We start from the raw sequence: 20,666 nt of genomic DNA, 5'->3' as shown, positions 1-20,666 counted from the left end.
ATTATTGCCCTGTTCTGTTCATTTTCTCTGAGCGTCTGGCACTGGCCACTGTAAGAGATAGGATACTGGGCTAAGTGGACCATTGGTGTGACCCATTATGGCCATTGTTATGTTCTTGAGGAAAGCTAGTTAAAGCATTTAAAAAGTAAATTATCAGGTAAGGATTTCATTTTAACATTTCTTGTTCCCTTTCCCTTTAGCTGAAGAGAGTTAGTTGAGATGAGCTGAGGCTAGTACTGCTGTTAGTTTGATCCTGTTTTATCTCGAGCGGTTTTTGGGCTTCATCTGGAGGTGGGTAGGCGTGGTGGTGTCCTCTGGATTCCTCTCTATGGCCCAGTCTGGCTCGGATATCCCTCAGGATTGGGATGAAGAATGTCCAGTCTCCCAATAGACTCTGTGTATTGGGGCAGGCAGCTAGGCTGATGAAGCTCGCATCAGTAGCCGTAGTCTTTTCTTCCATATTCTTCTCCCAAAGTCTCTTTCTTTAAGGACCCGGTGATGAGTGGCATAGTCCTTCCACTAATTAAGCCTAATATCCTACACACCAACTTTCATTCATTAATTTTTAGTTCCATATCTTCTGCTTCTACCAAGCATGATTTCAACATAGTCCTCGAGTTATTTTAACATGTTTTTGTTTGGACTAATTTTAGGCTTTGGTTCTGTTGTACCTGCTTGTAACATTCATTACTCGTGGGGGAATTTTGTGCTTAAAAATTCTCTGCACAATATTTTAAAATTATGCAGAATTCTGAATATTTTGTCAAAATAACACAGTACAATTACCCCGTGTCCCCATGTGTCCCTTCATCCCCACTCCGATTCAGCCCCTGGCTCAGTGCTGTCACCCCCACTAGCGCCTGTGCCAGTCTGTCTCCCGCCCACACCTGGCCCTTCTGAACATCTCCCGGTCTGTGACCCCCTCACAGCCCTGTGTGCCCTGCTCTGTCTCTTCCCCCCCACCCCCCATATCCTGTGTCTCCTCACCTGGCCCTATGGGCAGGGCACTGAGGAACGCAGCTTCTGACTCCTCCCTCTCCACAGCTGGTGGCTTTGGGCTGTCTGCCCTCTGTTCTGGTTCCACAGCAGCCCCTAGTGGGTGAAAGGTGTAATTGCAGCACCTCCTCAGAATCTATTTTCTGTGGGGCAAAAAAAAAAAAGTCTGTGGGAGACATGAACTTTGCACGTGCGCAGTGACACAGAATTCCCCAGGAGTATTCAGTATTGAAAACAACTTGGCATACTTTCCATCAACGTTTGTCATAAATAGGGCCCTACCAAATTCACAGTCCATTTTGGTCAATTTCATGGCCATAAGATTTTAAAAATTGTAAATTTCATGATTTCAGCTAATTAAATCTGAAATGTCACTGTGTTGTAATTGCTGGGCTCCATATTCGTCAGATGAAAGAGATACTGATGAACTTGATGACAAAGATATAGATAAAGAGATAGTGGAAAATAAGATGCTTGGAGAGCTGGCCTGCTGCCTACCATCTAGCATAAGTTCATTTTATAGTTGCTAAGTGTTTTATTTCTATTTAATTTAATTTTTTTCTTTTCTTTTTGTAACTGTTCAGTCTTAAAAAAACATTCATATTTAAATGCTAACCTAACATTGCTCAAAATAATTCTTTTTAGAATTTCATTTAATTTTTTGGCCTTTTTGGAGTTAAAATATCTCAGTTAATTAACTTGATTTTTGTAATTAGGGTTAGCCTTAGATACTCATGCCTGTTGGAGACCATAATGTGTTACTCTTTTTTGTTACTGTTCCAATAAATTGGTACTTTAAAACTTTTTGACCAATGTTTGACTGGTCAGTTGACTGATTTGTTTTTTGGACCGGTCAAATGCATAATCCTACTCTACATGCTTTTGAAAATTGCACCATGAGGCTATAAACCTAACTGGAACTTAAACAAGGCATTTTTGAAGAAAATTCATGTGATATTTTCAAAAGTAGGAAGATTTTCAGTTGGCACTCTCATTAGTTGCCCCAGCATACAAACGCAGGGATGGGCATTTTCTACTATGCATGAGCAGTGATGCATATTTAAACATTCATAACTCAGTTATTACACTATTTTTAAAGGTAGGAAAGCACACTACACCTGAGACCTATGTATGTTCCATACTTCACGTTTTAATGTTGAGTTGTTTCTGCAATATCCTACAAATAGAAAGTTGCAGTGATTTTTTTTTATATATTTTTTTTAAGTGGAGCACTGTTTCATCCTCCTTCTCAAACTTGGATGGTTGAAGGATTTTGTTCACTGAGACACAAATCAAATATAGAAAACTCGAGCACAAAATGCCAGTATTTAGAGGAGCATCTAGGGGAGGTCTAGAGGGTTTTGCCAAGCAACATACTTTAAGGACTCTAATGCTTGAGTCATGTGGATGCAAAAAAGTCCTGAATTTTCTCTTGCTGAGTTACTCTGAAAATGTCTCCCAAGGACTTTCTCAAATCTCCTTTCCCCCTCCTTCATATAAAAATAAATAAATAAATAGATAAAATCATCTTTGTATTGACACTGGACATGGAAACATTCAGATGATGAAGTTAGGGGGGTTCCAAAGAGGATGGAGCTAGGCTGTTTTCAGTGGTGGCAGATGACCGAACAAGGAGCAGTGGTCTCATGTTGCAGTGGGAGAGGTCTAGGTTGGATATTAAGAAAAACTATTTCACTAGGAGAGTGGTGAAGCACTGGAATGGGTTTCCTAGAGAGGCGGTGGAACCTCCATCCTTAGAGGTTTTTAAGGCCTGGCTTGACAAAGCTCTGGCTGAGATGATTTAGTTGAGGCTGGTCCTGCTTTAAGCAGGGGGTTGGACTAGATGATCTCCTGAAGTCTCTTCCAACCATAATCTTCTATGATTCTTCTATGAGGTTGTCAAAAAGCTGAGAGAGAGAAAATTGCATTTAAAATGGGGACTCTGGCAATTTTTAGCTCCTCTCTAGTATAAATATAGCGGGGTCTGCTGTGTTTTTTTTCCATTGCAGTTAGAACAATGACTGGTGACATTTGTGTCCCCAAACTTTGGTAGATTCTTGAGTGAGACACTGAATGTGATTCTGTCCTATTTGCATTTCAGAGCGGAAAGCTGTTGTATGCTTCCCTGACCAGGTTTGGTTTGTAATGAACACTCTCCTCCTAATTCTAGGTTTTGCTGACACAAAAACTATAATATACAAACAAGGGTGAATATTTGTGTATAGAGAATACATAATATGTTCTAAGGATTTTATTCATGAGAGTTTGGGATGGCCATCACATATGCTGTTTAAGTCCACAAATTATACAGAGGAACTGCTAGACTATTCGAAATGTGTAAACAGTGTATGCTTGTATTTCCACAATCTCTTCACCCATCACAAATACTCCTACACAATTGTGTGTGCTTGTACTTTCATATCTCATTAAACCAAACCACTTGGGGAAAGATGGGTCCTGTAGTATGTTGTCAAGTATGGTGTTTTTTTTAAGTAACTTTTTTTTTTGATTGGGAAAAGGGAAGTGAACTTCAGAGTTGAGGATGCCCTGCTGACAAATCTGATGTCAGTTTCCTCTTGTTTAGGCTGGGAATTCTACTGCAGTACTACTGGACAGGATAGGTGTCTCATGTAGTCAGGACCCAAACCAGTTGGGGCTTTGTAGCTTGAGACCAACATCTTATATTATAATTAGGAACAAACAGGAGACTAATGCAGACCATGGAGCACAGGTGTAAAGTGCTACCTGTATGAAGTGACAGGCATTTGCTGCTAGCTGAAATTTCCAAGTGGACTTCAAATGTAGCCCCATTTAGTAATTCTGTCTTCAGATGCCATACTTAACTGTGTCAAGATCTAAATCCAAAATAAGGTTGCAAACTTCTCTTGCCAAATGGTGTAAAAAGCACACTTGGACACTTCTGCTACCAAATATATCCAGAAATTGGGAAAAGCTTGGTTTTTGTCAGTTTTGGGTTCTACTTCTCTGTTGTCCTGCACTTTGACATAAGTGCAAAGTAAGTTCAGTCTCTGTGAAGTGCTACTATTTTGAATTGAATATTTTACATAAAACTTTACATAAAACTAGGGCCGTAGAGCTTGACATTGCTTCTGTGAGAGAAGTGACACTTCCCAATGCTTATGTAGAAAATGCATACAAAGAGCATAAAATGAGGAAGAGGAGACGAATTAGACCCTCATACTCTTGACTCCCACATATCATGAGTAGATATAGCGGGGCTAGCAGTATTGCCTATTGTTAAGGTTGCTTGACGTTTCCAATTATAAGACTGTTTTCAGTTGCTTATAACTTTGCAGAACTTTAACCATTTGGGCTGAAATTTTCCATGCCAAGTGTTTGCCTAAGGCTGAAATTCTTTTTGGAAAGTTTCCGCTAAAAAAGTTCAGCTGTTATCAGGAATCATGCTGGGGAAAAATGTTTTGCCCGTTTTAAAGCATTCTTGTCACCTTTTCTTTGAACAGCTCTAGCACCTCCATGCTTTGATGAAGGGATTTGACATTTGGCAGGCGTGGCAGGTGGTCTGTGTGTCAGGGATGTGTTTCTTGCTGTCTCTGAAAATCTGTCTAAATTCGATGAAATTAGAAGTCCTTTGAAAAATTGCAGTTTGTGCATGATCAGAGGTTTCTTTAATTTTAACAGTTAAATCTCCAGTTCTGTCATTGCTGAGCATACTTGAACCCCTCACAGCTCCTAGTGGTGACCAGACTGTTCATGTGCTATTCTCAGAGGCCAGGGCTACAGGGACAAAGCTAGATGTTCCATGTAATGGCTGCTTCCGGCTGCTCCAGAGTGGGCCGGCCACTGAAGCTGAAAGCAGGGTGCCAATCTCTCCTGTACTCTCAATGCCTCGCCTCTTCCTCCCCCTCCCCCCCGCTTGCACCCAGACATCATGAAGGAGGAAGCCATCTGACTTGAACGCAGAGGGAATGAAAGCCATACCAGGAAGTTGATTGAGACCGAGAAATCTGGCGAGACGGTCTGGAAAGGGGGAGAAACTGGGAGGATAGGGGAAGATTAGGACTGTGCTTTTCATCTTTAGATCTCAAAGCACTTTACAATGGACATTAGTCTTATTATTCCTGTTTGTAAAAATGGGGAAGCTGAGGCACTGGAAGGGCAAGGAGACTGTGAGCTGGTGGGGGTGAGACTGAGACTGCCTGGACAAGGAGATCCAGACCATGAGTTTGGGGATGGAGGCAACTAGGGATTGGAATGCTGCTCTGGATGCTGGGCAGTCACTTAAACCAAACTTTTCATAGGTGGTCACTAGTTGTGTGATCCTCATTTTTGGGCTGTCTGACTTGAAACTTTTGGGGACAAGGTGGGTGAGATCTTTTGTTGGACCAACTGTTGTTGGTGAGAGAGAAGCTTTCGATCTTACACAGCTCTATGAAAGCCGTAGAAAAAACTCACGAGGAAAAATAATTGTGTTCAGCATGGTTTGATTAGTGTGCAGTAAATAAGGATTAAGGTCACACATTAAACAAGGAGGATAAAACAGTGTGTTGAATAGCTGCTCCTTAAGTAAACACTGTCCATTTTGTGCACTGAATGAGATGGGTCTTGTGGTAAAAGTAGTATGTGATCACGTAACTAAAGATCACCATAATGCATGTGCACAGGGAGGCTTAATTCTGGCACTTTTGAGTGCTTGGCTTTACAACTGTAATGTTCTTTTAAGATTGTGTGTAATATTAAATCAGATCTGGAATGTTGTTGTTAATTTCAGTGGACATGGATTAGTGTTCTCAGTGTAGGTGAGATGGCTAAAGGTGTAAGATAAATGCAGTTTTATCATAATGACCTTGCAGCTGATTGCGTGGATAGCACTACATCATATGTGATGTGTGTATAAACACAATGTTACAAAGAAACTACATTGGAAGGATGCTGGGGTTGCAAAGTCAAGCACTCAAAAGTTGGGAAATGCCTTTGCAACCTTAATTTGGCTTGCTTGTGTGTATGTAATCATTTATTATGGAAAGTGTTGTGGCACTTAATGCTTGTTTTCATAGGCTTTCTTGTAAATAGGATGGGGAGATCAATGATTATATGTGTTTTGTCTTCTTTGAGGTGGTATGGGGAAATAAAGCACTGCATTCAATCATACTTTAAGAATATCCGGACGGTATCATAGAAAAAAGTCTGCATTATATATAGTTTTTACTTCTTGTCTATGTGACAGCTGTACAAAAACTTAAATTGTTCTTATGAGTTGAAACTTCATTACAACATTAAAGATTTTGTGTGTGTGTGTGTTTTTTTTCCTCTCTTTCTAAACACACATACATACTGTTTTTGTTTTAAATACAGTTGCAGCTTTGGTTGGACAACCCAAAGATTCAGCTGACATTTGAGGCAACTCTTCAACAACTAGAAGCACCTTATAACAGTAAGTTGACAATTTTTCAGTGAAACCTCATTGCTGCTGTTTGTCAGTCTGTGCTGAGAAAAAGCTGTTTCAGATCAAGAAGACCCTCAGCCAGGTCCCAAACAATTGTTTCTTTGGTTCTTAGAACCATAATGTTTGACTAGGAAAGTGGAGTCCATTGGGTGTTTGACTATAAAATTGGGAAGAATGTTTATTGGATAGCTGTTTAAATCAGATGTGGGAGCACTTCTAAAATTACTTTCTGAACATTTCCAAGCAAAAGTGAATTCTGTCAAGTTACAGTTCCTCACAGAATAACTTCAGTCTAGAGATAAATTAATCTTATGAAAGAGAAGCAAAAATTAATTTATGGAGAGAATCTCATGTTTCACAGTGTTTGCTGTTTTCAGTTGTTTACCAGTTGTGCCAAAGTGAATCTTAAACATGGATATATCCACACTGCATGAAATTTGATTCCTAAAGTAAGAAATGCAGTCTCCCTCTGTAGTGGGAAGATGTTTGTGGAACACATGCGGTCATTGGAAAATTCTCAGAGTAAGTGTAAGAAATCCCTCACTTGGATTTCTACTTCTCCTCTGAGGCTTGGCCAGAATTTTCCAAGATCAAAGTTCTGAACCTTTAACACATGTTGTTATTAGCAACTGTTTCTACTGCTGCCTCCTCGTCCACCTTTGACTAGAACAGTTCCCTTCTGCAGCTGTTAATGTAGCCTCTTGCTCTACAAGGCAGCACGAATAGAGGAAGGGGAGACAGCATAGCAGACAGACACACACACCCTGTGTGTGAGAGAGAGAGATGCACAAGGCCCCTTTATGTATGCTGACCCCACTCCAAGTACACTGCCTTTTTAAGTAGATCAGCAAGTTGAGACCACACCTGCTGCCAGGAGGCTCCCTCCTTCCCGAGCCCTGTTGTCTCATCTCTTCTCCCCCCACTCTATGGAAATGGGGTAAGCAGGGGGGAGGGGGACACCCTGACATTAACCTCCCCACCCTCTGCACAGCAAGCAGGAGGCTCTGGGGAGCAGCTCCAAGGCAAAGGGCAAGAGCAGGGCAGGCACAGCACATGGCAGTGTGGGGAGGGAATTGATAGTCTGCTGGGGGGCTGCTGCACAGGGAACTTAGGGGAATGGGGAGCTGATAGGGGGGCTGCCGGTCCACGCTGGTTCCAAGCCCCCACCAGCAATTTTAAATGAGCATGTTCTCTAATTGATCAGCAACGTAACAATGAAACAATGTTAACTGGGATGACTTTAAGTGAGGAGTTACTGTATATTCTTTTGCCATGGGGCTTGTAGTTCCTGTGTCTCAAACACAAGCTTCACAGCACATGGAAAAGCCTTAGAGTTCTTTGTCCATAGGTATGCCCCTACATGGCTTGCTGACTCATCCGGTGTAGTCCCTGGTCTTTCAATGGGTTTATTGTACAGCTGATGTCCCTTGATGGACCATCAAGCAGGCTAGGCAGTGCCAATGCCAATCTGTCTGAGGGTGTCACCCAGATGCACAGCACAAGTTTGCAATACAGCTATATATCCTACTTATCTATAACTTATAATGCAAAGGTGATACAAACATATAAGCAAGATTATCATACTAGGCAAATTGTAACATTTTTGCAGATACCCTACATGGCATTTCTGGCATGACTCATTGCAATTTTACAGTATTGGTATCCATAATATTCTAAAGCGTCTCCCATATTCCATACAGCGTCACAGGGAAGACAAAGGAAGTTCAGACAGGGGGAAACAACCAGAAGGGAACATCCTTATATCTGTCTCCTGAATTTCAGCTGGAAATGTATTTCAAGGGGGGGACTGACACTATGAAAAGAGGGGACAAACACCCCAAGGCACCCCTCCCTCTCTCTTCCCATCACATTCACAGCACCTGCAATAAAAAAAGTAAGGAGGTGAGCACCATCTATAAGTAGTGTACAGACTGCATGGAGAGGAAGGAGTAGGCTTCCCCCTACTGAACATGCTTACATGGGGAGTCTGGTGAGGGTCAGGGACAGTGCTGGTAGCTCTCTTGGTGTGTCTGAAGTAGAGGGGAACTGTGAATGATAGAACCTCAGAAAAGAATCAACTTGAATTAGACTCCTATAATTTAGCAGGAATATGTGAAAAGGAAGAGAGACCTGGTTTATTATCTGCCTGTAGCACCATGACTGGACCCAGTTCCCCAATCAAACATCTGCAAATACAAAAAATGTATTTAGTCTCTTAAAAATACATTCCACACTGTCTAGAGTGCTCAAGTGCTGAATGACAGCAAGGCAAAGGTGCCTCCCCAATGCCAGTAGGCAGCTGCGCTGCACACTGGCTAATCAAGGAAGAGTTAGATGATCCCTTTGGTTCCTAGTGCTGTGGGTCCTGCAGGGCTATGCAAAGCAGCTATATCACTGTTCACCTAGAGTATCAAAGTGGGGAGTGAAATTTGCACAGTAAATGGTCTCTTACAGTGATGCACATGGGTGGTGTGAGTGTGGTTAGTTTTATTAAAGGTAGGCATCAGTCTAAGTATTTCTTCATCCTATGTAATTCCATTAGGCCATCCAGTAAATGTCACTCTGGATTGTTTTAATAAAGAGAGTAATTAAAATACATAATTATTTAACCTTTCTTATTCTGTAGGTGACACTGTGCTAGTTCACAGAGTGCATAGCTATCTAGAGCGTCATGGCCTAATCAACTTCGGTATCTACAAAAGGGTAAAGCCTCTACCAAGTAGGTTTACAAGTGATTTCAAATTAAGTAATTTTCTGTGATCTGTGGGCCCAAAATGTACCTTATTTTTAGCATCATGATATTGGAACACTAGTAAAGGCTTGAGAAGGGCCAAAAAATTCCTTTTTGGCCAAAATTTTGCATTTTTTTCCTCAGCCCAAAGCTGAATTATCTGAAAAATTTGAAGATGTTATATTTATAGATATTTCTGTCATTCATAGCCACAATACGAGTGCTGCCTGTCCTGTATTTGAGTTACTTTGGAGTAAAAAATGTTTCGCAATGAATATTTCAGACTTTTTGTTTGTGTGTAACACTTGGAATTTAAAACTTCCAAATTTGTCATGTTCTTATTCCCAGTGAAATGAAATGGCTGAGAAAAAATTCAAATTTTATTGTGCAAGAACAATACATTTTCCTTAGTTCTATGAAGTTGTGTATAGCTTTTCTATTTTATTTTTTATAGAATCCTTTAAAGATTTCCTCATTGCATGGGGGGAGGTTCTATCTTTTCCAGTATCGTTAAAGCAATACAATTTTATATGTAGACAACCCTTATGTGTCATCTCTCAAATTACTCACCCGTTCTCCTTAGTTTGAGGATCCTGCACTAAGTGTTGTTTTTCTCTTCCGTTTTCCCTATGCTGCATTGTTGTTTTTATACTTTAACAAAATATTTTGCTGATTGCCTTGCTTTTGGGGATCCTACTTCCTGCATAATTGAGGGACTGTTTGGAAGGTTCCAGGAAGCTGAGAGTGTTGTAGCTGACAGGTGGTACATGATTGACCTGTCAAAGGGAGGGATGTTGTGCTAATTCACCTCCACTGACACTACCTCAAAGGTGCACAAATCTTAGTACAATGTGAGTTTTTGCTTGGGAGCACAAGCCAAAGAGGAAGACTGTTGTGGCTTCTTTGAAGATCTCATATTTAAAAATAACTTTCCCTTTTAAACCGAAACCACCTCAGTGTCCCTGGAAGTCTGCATCTTGTCCAGATGCAGATCAATGTGTATAGATTGCAGATTGCACTTTCAAATCAGCATCTGACCCAGCCCTGCCCAATGCTTCCGACTCCTCCATGAAAGAGAGAAGGAACCAAAATACCTTCCTTCAGAATGACAAATGAGCTGATTCCTTTGCTCAGCTGCACAATCCTCCTAGAACTGCCTCTTTCCCCAGAGTGGAAATGTCTGATAGGGAGATCCCTCCCGGTTACAGATATCCTCCTGGCCCCAGTGCCCTTGTGTGAACATGCAGTCTAGGGTCTCTGTTCAGGTGACTGTTGCTATTAACTTTCTACCTAGATTGTGCTTTACCTGCATTTTTCTGCTGGCTACTAAGTGCTGATTATATTTAATTCAGAATTATACAGATTTTTCCTGCTAACAACTATCTGTGATGAAGCAATCATAGCTACATTTTACTATTAAACTTTTTTTAAAATAGACTTCCATCCTTACTAATTTCAGGACTAAAATTGAGCTTGGACTCCTAGGCTTGCATCAATACACAAGTCTATCCTGTAACTTATGCTTTCATTTCTCTAGCTAAGAAGACTGGCAAGGTGATCATTATAGGTTCTGGAGTCTCTGGCTTGGCTGCCGCTCGCCAGTTGCAGAGTTTTGGGATGGATGTCACGCTTCTGGAAGCCAGGGTATGAACTTGCTGCTCAAAGAGAGAATTTAGCTTATGAAACAAACTTATTTAGCCAGTCATTACAACTGATAAGACACTGATACGATTGAGTGCCCTGTGACAGCATGCACTGGGACTGGTGAACTTGTGGCTGTGACCATTGCCAATCCAGATGGGCAGCTAGGTAGCTAGACCTACTTCAGCTCAGAAGCAGGAATATTCAGATTTCTTTGTTCAGTGCACCAGCCCCTGCCTCTTAAGAGAGTGTGGTGGTGCCATCGTTCTTTTTTTTTTTTTTTTTTTTTGTGTAGCAAGAGCTGTAGTCAGTGCCGTCATCTCACTCTTGTGTAGTCCAGAAGATCATTAGGCAAGCACTTAACAAATACCCCTTCCACCAAGATTAAGATGGAATTCTTTGGGCCAAGGGTGCACATTTAGGTAATTATCCATGCAAGGGTTTGTGTTCCAAAAAATCTGCTTCCTTGAGTAGTAAGTCTTGTGATCTCATTTTCGTTCCTTCAGTTCCCCCAGCAGTCCATACAGATATAACAGTCACACACTGCAGCTATATCAAATATCAGGACAGCACCAAAACCCCATTCTTTCTCCAGAGTAGAAAAGAATAATCTTTGGGGCGAGGGTGTCTGGCTGGTGGGTCTTGCCTACATGCTCAGGGTCTAACTGATTGCGATATTTGGAACAGGAAGGAATTTCCCCCCAGCTCAGGTTGCCAGAGACATTTTTCTGTGTTCTTCGTCCCATTCTTGATGGTTCCTAACATTTTTGCACCTTCGTACCATGCCCGCGCCCCCCCCCCCCCCTCCAACCTTTTAAACTGCAGCTGAAGTTTAAACTTTAAAGCTTTAGAAGTTTTCACTGACCTGCCAGCAATCATGCCAGGTCACTTTTTTGAGCTGATTGTGCAACGTAGTCATTCTAAATTAATATTCACCTCACTTGGATGAGTCCCTCTGAACTTTCTGTAGTCTTATCTGGATCTGACAAACCTAAGTAACTTTGTTATCTTCAAATTTTGCTATCTTGCTACTCAGACCCTTTTCTAGAACACTAATATATTGAACACCAGGCCTGTGATGGGACTTTAAGGCACCCTGCTATTAGTCAATTGACCATTTATTCCTGCTCTTTTTCCCGTTTCTCAGCTAGTTTTTGATTTATGACAATATTTGCCTCTCCCCCCATTATTTAGGCTCTTTAGTAGTCTCTTGTGAGTGACCTCGTCAAAGCCTTTTGAAAGTCTAAGTTATGTTGACTGGTTCTGCTTTAACCATCACTTTACTGACCTGTCTGAAAAATTCTAATAGGTTGGTGAAACACTTCTTTCCTTTGTAGAAAGCATCCTGGTTAGAACCTATCACATTTTTGGATCACATCACATTTTAGATGTTTTATTCTATTTTTAGTTATAGTTTCATCCAGTATACTGTGTATAGTGGCTAAGTGTGATTTGTTTCGTCCTTTGTTTTGCTCATTCACCTGCTCTGAACCACAATTCACCTTTTCTTTTCTTGTCTCTCAAAGATGGTTTCTTGGTAGTAATTGCCTCTTCAGGGAGGGTCAGAGAATTAAGGTGGTGTCTTCCAAGAGTACCTTCTTAAAATTCTTGGAATAGGAATTTAATTTTCACCCAAGACTTATTGTCCTTTACGCATCAACATGACTTCCTTCCTTTTATTTGTCCTTAGCTCTTTTACCTGTCCAAGGAATGCAAATTGGCTTCTGTGGGTTAAGAGCACTCATCTTCCACGCTGAAAGGACAGTTGCATTTAAAAGTTGGATGCCCCTCCATGCCCTATGTTTATAACTAAAAAGGTAGGAGGAGTCTTGCAGGCTGTAGTTTTCAGATGGATATCAAAATATTCTAGACACTGGAATCTAGACATTGCTTCCTATTGTTTCAGAATCCTGCAGACAGAATCTAGTGTGTTTCTTTTCAATTACACAATTCCTTCACTTATATTTGCCTAGTATACGGATTTTGAAGTTGCCCAATCTGCTTATTTATTTATTCCTTCTCTTTTGCTATTCATATTCTATCTTTTAAGATCATAAGGAATCTAATCTGACCTCCTGCATAGTATAGGTGATAGAATTTCACCCCATGAATCATGCATCCAACCCAGTTGCTGAACTGGGACTTATCTTTTAGGAGATCCAGTTTTGGTTGTTTAGATTCCAGGTGATAAAAAGTGTTATATACTCCTTGATAAGCTGTTTCAGTGGTTAACTGCACTTATTGTTTAAGTTGCTGCATCTTTACAGTTTGAACTTTGCTGACTTCAACTTGCAGCCTTTGGATCTTATGTCTTTGTTAGAAATCTTCTCTATGTAGATACTTATTAAATCATGATCAAATCACTTGTTAACATTCTGTTTGATAAGCTGAATACATTGAGCTCTTTAGACCACGAATGACTTCTGTAGCTTTTATCTGAACTCTGTGCAATTTTTAACAGCAGCAGAGGTGGTAATACCCTACTTTTGAATATTCCAATTTTTATATATACAAGGATAACACTAGCTCTTTTTGTCATAGCATACTACTGGGTTTCCTGTTCCATACCCCACAAGTATGGGGGGGAGGGATAGCTCAGTGGTTTGAGCATTGGCCTGCTAAACCCAGGGTTGTGAGTTCAATCCTTGAGAGGGCCATTTAGGGATCTGGTGCAAAAATTGGGGATTGATCCTGCTTTGAGCAGGGGGTTGGACTAGATGACCTCCTGAGGTCCCTTCCAACCATGATATTCTAAGTCCTTTTCAGAGTCACTGTTCTCCAGACTAGATCCCAGCCCTGTGTGTCTGACATCGTTTTGTTCTTAGATGTGCAAGCTCACACTTACCCAAATTAAAGTGTCTGATTTTTGCCTCTCAGTGACCTGTCTTAATCATTTGTTATCTATCAATCTTTGTCATCTATAGATGTTAGCAGAGATTTCATATTTTCTTCCAAATCGCTGATTTAAAAGACAATCTTTTAAATACTACTTCCTAGTTATCTGTATTGGTAGCTGGCTACTTGTAAGAGAATAGGTTTCAGAGTAACAGCCGTGTTAGTCTGTATTCGCAAAAAGAAAAGGAGGACTTGTGGCACCTTAGAGACTAACCAATTTATTAGAGCATAAGCTTTCGTGAGCTACAGCTCACTTCCTCAGATGCAACTGAGAATATAAGATGTAAGAGAATAGTAAAGCTTATGTCTTGTCTATCAATGAGAATACCACTTAACATACATCAGCCAATCCAGGGGGTGTGTCTGTCTCTTGTATCTTTTTTTCCAGTTTTGAAGCTGTTCTCAGGAGGGGGAGGGGTCAAGGGGTCAAGCAGGCTCTTAAAGGGTCAGTACCTTGTGCTAAGAAAAAAAAATTCTGCTTCTGAGCTGAAATGGGCAGAGCTGCTTAGTAGCTGTTTTCTATATTGGCAGCTGGCTCTTCTATGAGAGAATTAATAGATAGACAATATTGTCTTATTGTGAGTGACGGTTAAAGAATGTTTGGTATTTAGATGTAGATTGTGCTGGTTACATGCTCAAGCAGAACCTTTGGAGGAGCAGTTTAATGCTTGAAATCTGAGATTAAATAACCATCTAGTCCAGTGTTTTGTTCTTAGTTGTAGAACCTCATACTTAATCATATTAAAATATCAGATTTTTGCCTCTCAGTGACCTGTCTTCATCAGTTGCCATTTACCAATCTTTGTCATCTACAGATGTTAGCAGAGATTCCATATCTTCTTTCACAAAATCCCGCCCCACCCCGGAGCGGGAGGGCCAGGGTCTGGGAGCAGAGCTGTGGTCGGGGCTGGGGCTGTGGCCAGATGTGGAACTGCAGCCAAGCAACGGGCCAAGGCCAGAAATGGAGCTGTGGCTGGGGGTTGGGGCGGGGCCAGAAGCCATGGCCACGGCTGGAGGCAGAGCAGTCCTGTGTGGTGCTCCCTCCCCAAGGGGGTTGTCTTGGGCCCGCTGAGCCCCCTGAACATTTCTAGGTGCCCCCCTGGAGGAGCGCATCCCGTAGTTTGGGGGCCACTGATCTAGTCTATCCCAAGCTTGTGGAGGATTGTTCGAGTATGTCAGTTTGGATCCTATTGTAGGGGTGCATGCATCCCATGCATGTAAGATCAGATTTTTTTTTTTTTTAATTGCAGTGTACATCAGGGCTGTGCATGTGCCCTTTGCTATTTTGTGCTTCCATGTGAAGGTATAAAGAGCAGAGTGGATACGACTCTCCCTCAGTTTCCTCTTGCCGCTTGTGTCATCAAGATGGAACCCTGTCAAATGTCCAACCCGCTGTACTTCTCTGAGCATTGAATTCATCCTCTTGACGAGCTCTGTGAAGAGAATCTGTCTTCATCCTCGGTCTTCGTTAATTCTTTAGCTTGGATGCTCCACTTAAAAGATGAAGATATGCCCTCTGTACAGAGGCGTTAGGCGCTTGGCAGACTAGAAACCCTTAGGGTTTAAGCCCTGCCTGACCAGCAGCAAGTTCATTCCTGTGGTCCATCAGCACAGCAAATTATCACTGTGTCTGGGGGAAAGCCACTTCTCTGATACATGTTCAGTGTATAAGTCCTCCACGAGAACTCTCAAGTCGAGGTACACGTGGCTGATATTACATTTACACAATGGATGTGTCACCTCAGATCTGGCATCCACCTCCAAAGAACCAAAATGGTAGTTCTTCTACGAGGTGGTTGCTCATGTCTGTTCCACATAAGGTGTGCGTGCTCGCCACGTGCACCAGTGCTGGAAGATTTTCCCCTAGCAGTACCCATAGTGGGGGCAGTGCCCTCCGCGATCCCTGGAATGGCACCTGCCTGGCGCGGTATAAGGGGAGCTGCATGCTCCCTGCACCCTTAGTTCCTTCTTGCCACCAGTGAAGGTGCATCAGAACTACTCCTGCTCCAGCGTGGCTGTAGCTCGTCCCCAGAACTGTTCGTTCGTTCAGTGTTAGTACCTGTAGTTAGTTAGCTGTTTAGTTAGTTTAGTTAGTCAGTGAGCCCGGGCCGGGGCATGCCTCGCGCCCCTGGGTTTAAGTCTTGCAGCTCTTGTAGGCGTTCTATGCCAAGAAGTGACCCGCACACAGACTGTTCGCGCTGTTTGGGAGAAACCCATATCAGCGAAAGATGCAAATTTGCAAGCCGTTTAAGCCCCGGACCAAAAGAGAAAGGGACATTAGGCTCCGGGCCATGTTGATGGAGTCGGTGCTGACCCCAACTCCGACACACCGCTCCAAACCGACACCATGACGTTGGTACACGGTGTCCCTCCGGTGCCATCGATCAGTCGGCACTGCTCCCCATTGACGGGGCACGCCAAGAGGGCCAGGAAGACTCCCTCTTTGCAGTGGCACTGAGGGAAGTCTGGGACAGAGGCTAGGCCCATGTCAGGCAGTCCTCGATCCCCACTGGGACCCAGGCCTCTGACTCACATTGAGCAGAGTAGCCTGGCCCCTTCGGAACAGGCCTCTCCGGATGTCTGGATGCCATCCACGCCTGAAGTCCTCCCGGCGGCCTGGGATGTGATGTCCATGCCGGTGCCCGGAGTGCCGCTGATGTCAGCACCACGCTCCACAGGCAAGCCGCTGCTGGGATCTCCGCAGTTGCCTCCGGCCCGGTACCAGTCTCGGTCGAGGGAATATTCCCGACGCCCTTCGCCGCCCAGTGACCGTTCAGGGCATAGTCTATGTGGATCGCTCAGGACATAGACCAGACTGTCTGGTTGGGTTCCATCCAGCCGGGACTCTCAGCACTGCTCGTCCTCAAGGAGCGAATATCGACAGGACTGCGGCAGGCGTCGCCAACGGTCCTCGTCTCGGAGGGGGTACCGCAGTCGGTCACGGCACGGTCATTGACGCCTTTCCCTCTTGGACTCCCGCTCCAAGTCTCTGCCAAGACGTCGCAGCCCCGGGCGTCAGTCGCTGGCGTCTCGCTGTTGTGGGTCTGCCCGCCGAGGCCGTTCGCGGAGCAGCTGTTACCGTCAGCATCGGTCCTCCACGTTGAGATCGTGGTCCTCTGGCCGACGTAGATCCTGGCACTGCTGCTCCTCCCGGGCTAGAAACAGCAGCAAATCTTACACCAGCCCGGCCTCCATTTGTAACCGTCCTTCGATGGGCCAGGCCAGCCAACCCGAACAGCTGGCCCTGCCAGTGCCACAGCAGATGCAGCGGCACTGAGTGTTGTGGCTGGCCCAATGGTACCAGTGGGCACTGTGGCCTCCGGCGCAGCCCCCGGTGGCAGCTCGCTCGGTGGCCAGAGCTTCGGAGACACCGTCAGCCTCCCTCTCCAGACCCCCGAGAAAGGAGTTGGTGGGATGTATGTCCTCAGCACCATGCCCACAGTCCAACCAGGTGGTGGACCGTCTGGTGCTGGCCGATACCCAGAGCATCGCACCGGCCTCCTCACCCCGCCCGGCTCTGCCCCACAGGAGGACTTCAGGGCCCATCAAGAACTCTTAGAGGGTGGCAGCAAGCCTCCACCTCCAAGCAGAGGAGATGGAGGAGCCCTCAGACTCCCTGTTTAACGTGTTGTCCCCGTTGGCACCGGGTAGGGTGGCCTTGCCTCTCCATGAAGGGGTGACTAAGATTTCAAGTGCCCTGTGGCAAACACCGGCCTTGTTGGCCCCCATCTCTAAGAAGGCAGAACACAAGTACTTTGTACCCACTAAGGGGCATGAGTACTTGTATACCCACCCGGCGCCCAACTCCCTGGTGGTCGAGTCGGTCAACCACAGGGAACGGCAGGGTCAGCCAACCCTGACCCCAAAGAACAAAGACTCTCGGAGGCCGGACTCTTTCGGAAGGAAAATTTATTAGTCTTCAAGCTTCCAGTTACTTGTGGCAAACCATCAGGCTCTCCTGGGCCGGTATGAATTCAATCTGTGGGGCTCCCTGCCCAAGTTTGAGGACTCCCTCCAGGAGCGCAATAGGAAGGAGTTCAAGGCGCTGGTGGAGGAAGGGGCAGCGGCCGCTAGGGCGTCCCTTCAGGAAGCCTTGGATGCTGCGGAAATGGCCGCACGATCAATGGCCTCTGTGGTGTGCATGAGACGGGCGTCATGGCTCCTGCTCTCTGGGCTATCCAGCAAGGCGCAGTCTTCCATGCAGGATCTCCCGTTTGATGGGAAAGCTCTGTTTGTGGCAGGAACAGATACAAGGCTGCTTGGCATGAAAGACTCACGCACGACCCTCCAGACTCTGGGCCTCTATGTCCCAGCTCCGGCAAAACCTAAGTTCAAGCCGCAGCAGACTCCTGCCCAGGCCGCCCTCCTGAAGTATGAGGCCGCCAATAAGAAGCAGCGGGACTATGAGGAGCCCTCAGAGGCAGTCTCAGCCTGCCCCCCAGCCTGGATCCTCCAAGGGCAAGCAGGCGGAGAAAAGGTGCTTTTGATGGGACGTTTGGAGGCACCCTGCAAGTCCTCATCAGGGATCCACCCCCAATAAAGCTCCCCTTCTCCAATCGGTTGTGTGCTTTCCTCCCTGAATGGTCGCGTCTAACCTTGGACCGATGGGCTCTCAACACCATCTCCCAGGGTTACACCCTCCAGTTTACTTCCCCCATGCCCCCATCCCTCTTGGGGGACCCCACGCACGAAGCTCTGCTCGAGCAGGAGGTGGGGTGGCTCCTAGGACTAGGAGCGATAGAGGCGGTGCCAGAGGAGTTCATGGGCAAGGGGTATTACTCCCATTATTTCCTTATCCCGAAGGCCAAAGGGGGGCTCAGGCCCATCCTGGACCTGCGAGGTCTGAACCAGTACATGGTGAAACTCAAGTTCCTCATGGTCTCCCTGGCCTCCATCATCCCCTCCCTGGATCCTGGGGACTGGTACGCTGCCCTCAGTCTATAGGATGCATACTTCCACATCCATATTTGAGGGGCACAGGCGCTTCCTCAGTTTTGTGATAAGACAGAATCACTACCAATTCATGGTCCTCCCGTTGGGTCTGTCCACTGCCCCAGGGTGTTTACAAAATGCATGTTGGTGGTAGCGGCCTACCTCAGACAGCAGGGGGTCCAGATATTTCCCTATCTGGACGATTTGCTTATCAAAGGCACCTCCCGGTTGCAGGTGAGGGATCACGTGGCGCTGCTCCTGTCCACATGCACCGCCTTGGGCCTGTTGTAAACAACACCCAGTCCACGTTAGTCCCAGTCCAACGCATAGAGTTTATCGGGATGCTCCTGGACGCAGTGTCGGCCAGGGCCTCTCTCCCGCCAGACGGATTCGAAAACCTGAACGGTCTCATCGACTCGATCACAAGGTTCCCGGTGACAACAGCCACTTGCCTGCAGCTTTTGGGTCACATGTTGGCGTGCACATACGTGATCTGTCACGCCAGACTCAGGATGAGGCCCCTTCAGCTCTGGTTTTCTCGCAGTTCTCCCAGACCATGGACAGGATGGACAAGGTCCTCACCGTGCCAGACTCTGTGGTCACCTCCCTACGATGGTGGTCCGCACCAAACAACATTCTCCAAGGGATCCTGTTCAGGGACAGGGCTCCATCATTGGAGCTGGTGTCCGTTGCGTCAGACCTGGGTTGAGGGGGCCCATGTGGGGAACTTTCAGACCCAAGGCCTGTGGTCGGCTCAAGACCTGACCCTACATATAAACGTCAAGGAGCTCAGGGCGGTGCGGCTGGCATGTATGGCCTTCCGCTTGCACCTGGAGGGCAAGGTAGTCAGGGTCATAGAATCATAGAATATCAGAGTTGGAAGGGACCTCAGGAGGTCATCTAGTCCAACCCCCTGCTCAAAGCAGAACCAATCCCCAATATTTGCCCCAGATTCCTAAATGGCCTCCTCAAGGATTGAACTCACAACCCAGAGTTTAGCAGGCCAATGCTCAAACCACTGAGCTATCCCTCCCCCCTCTCGGACAACACGGCCTCGATGTTCTATATCGACAGGCAAGGCGGGGCCCGATCCTCTGCCACAAAGCCCTCAGGCTGTGGGACTTCTGTATAATCCATGACATCTACCTGAAGACCTTCCACCACCGGGCGCCCAGAATGAGAGGGTGGATCGCTTGAGCAGGGACCTTTTCTTGCATCACGAGTGGTCCCTCCACCAGGAAGTGACCCACTGGCTCTTCTGAAGGTGGAGAACTCCCCAGGTGGACCTATTCGCAACTCAGCAGAACTGGCGATGCCCCCGGTTCTGCTCCAGGGGCGGCCTGGCGAGGGGCACTATCCCCAATGCTTTTATCCTGTCCTGGTCAAGCCAGCTTCTCTATGCCTTTCCCCCGTTCCCTCTAATCAGCAGGCTCCTGGAGAAGATAAAGACTGACAAGGCCCGGGTCCTCCTGATTGCCCCAGCGTGGCCCAGGCAGCATTGATATGGGACCCTCATGGGCCTTGCAGTAGCTCCTCCGTGGCTGTTGCCACTGCGCCCGGACCTGCTCTCTCAGGACCCCAACCTAGTGACCCTTCACCTCACGGCGTGGCTGCTCAGTGTTTAGGCGGAGAAGAAAGGACGTGCTTAGAACAGGTTCAGCGTGTCCTCTTCAAAGTAGATGGCCCTCCATTTGCTGCGCTCATTTGGCGAAGTGGTCGTGTTTCTCTAGGTGGGCGGCGGACGAGGGTGTCTCCCCTGTGGCCACCCCAATCCAGCTTATCCTTGATTACCTCCTCCACATGAGGGCACAGGGCCTGGCACCCTCATCAGTCAAGGTGCACCTGGCAGCCGTATCGGCCTTCCATCCCCCGGTGGAAGGCCACATGGTATTTTCCAATGCTATGACTGGCCGGTTCCTTAAGGGTTTGGACCATCTTTTTCCATATTCTAGACCCCCGTCCCGCAGTGGGACCTAAACCTTGTGTTGCCTCATCTTATGGGGCCCCCGTTTGAACCCCTGGCCACGTGCTCCTGGTCTCACCTCT

General features: G+C 45.7%; 1 protein-coding gene across 2 annotated transcripts in view; it reads left to right on the top strand.

Moving 5' to 3' along the window:
- KDM1A (lysine demethylase 1A) overlaps positions 1-20,666 on the top strand; it is a 183,317-nt gene that overhangs the window by 34,775 nt on the left and 127,876 nt on the right. For both annotated transcript variants that reach the window (XM_084652354.1, XM_084652353.1), the window contains 3 exons: positions 6,331-6,409; positions 9,048-9,140; positions 10,690-10,796. In XM_084652354.1, the coding sequence (XP_084508480.1) occupies positions 6,331-6,409; positions 9,048-9,140; positions 10,690-10,796 (279 nt within the window). The remainder of the gene's footprint in view (positions 1-6,330; positions 6,410-9,047; positions 9,141-10,689; positions 10,797-20,666) is intronic.

The sequence above is a fragment of the Lepidochelys olivacea genome, assembly GCF_965140295.1.
Source record: "Lepidochelys olivacea isolate rLepOli2 genome assembly, chromosome: 19".
NCBI lineage: Eukaryota > Metazoa > Chordata > Testudines > Cheloniidae > Lepidochelys > Lepidochelys olivacea.
Note: the sequence above shows the minus strand (reverse complement) of the source record. Positions and strands in the feature narration are given on the sequence as shown.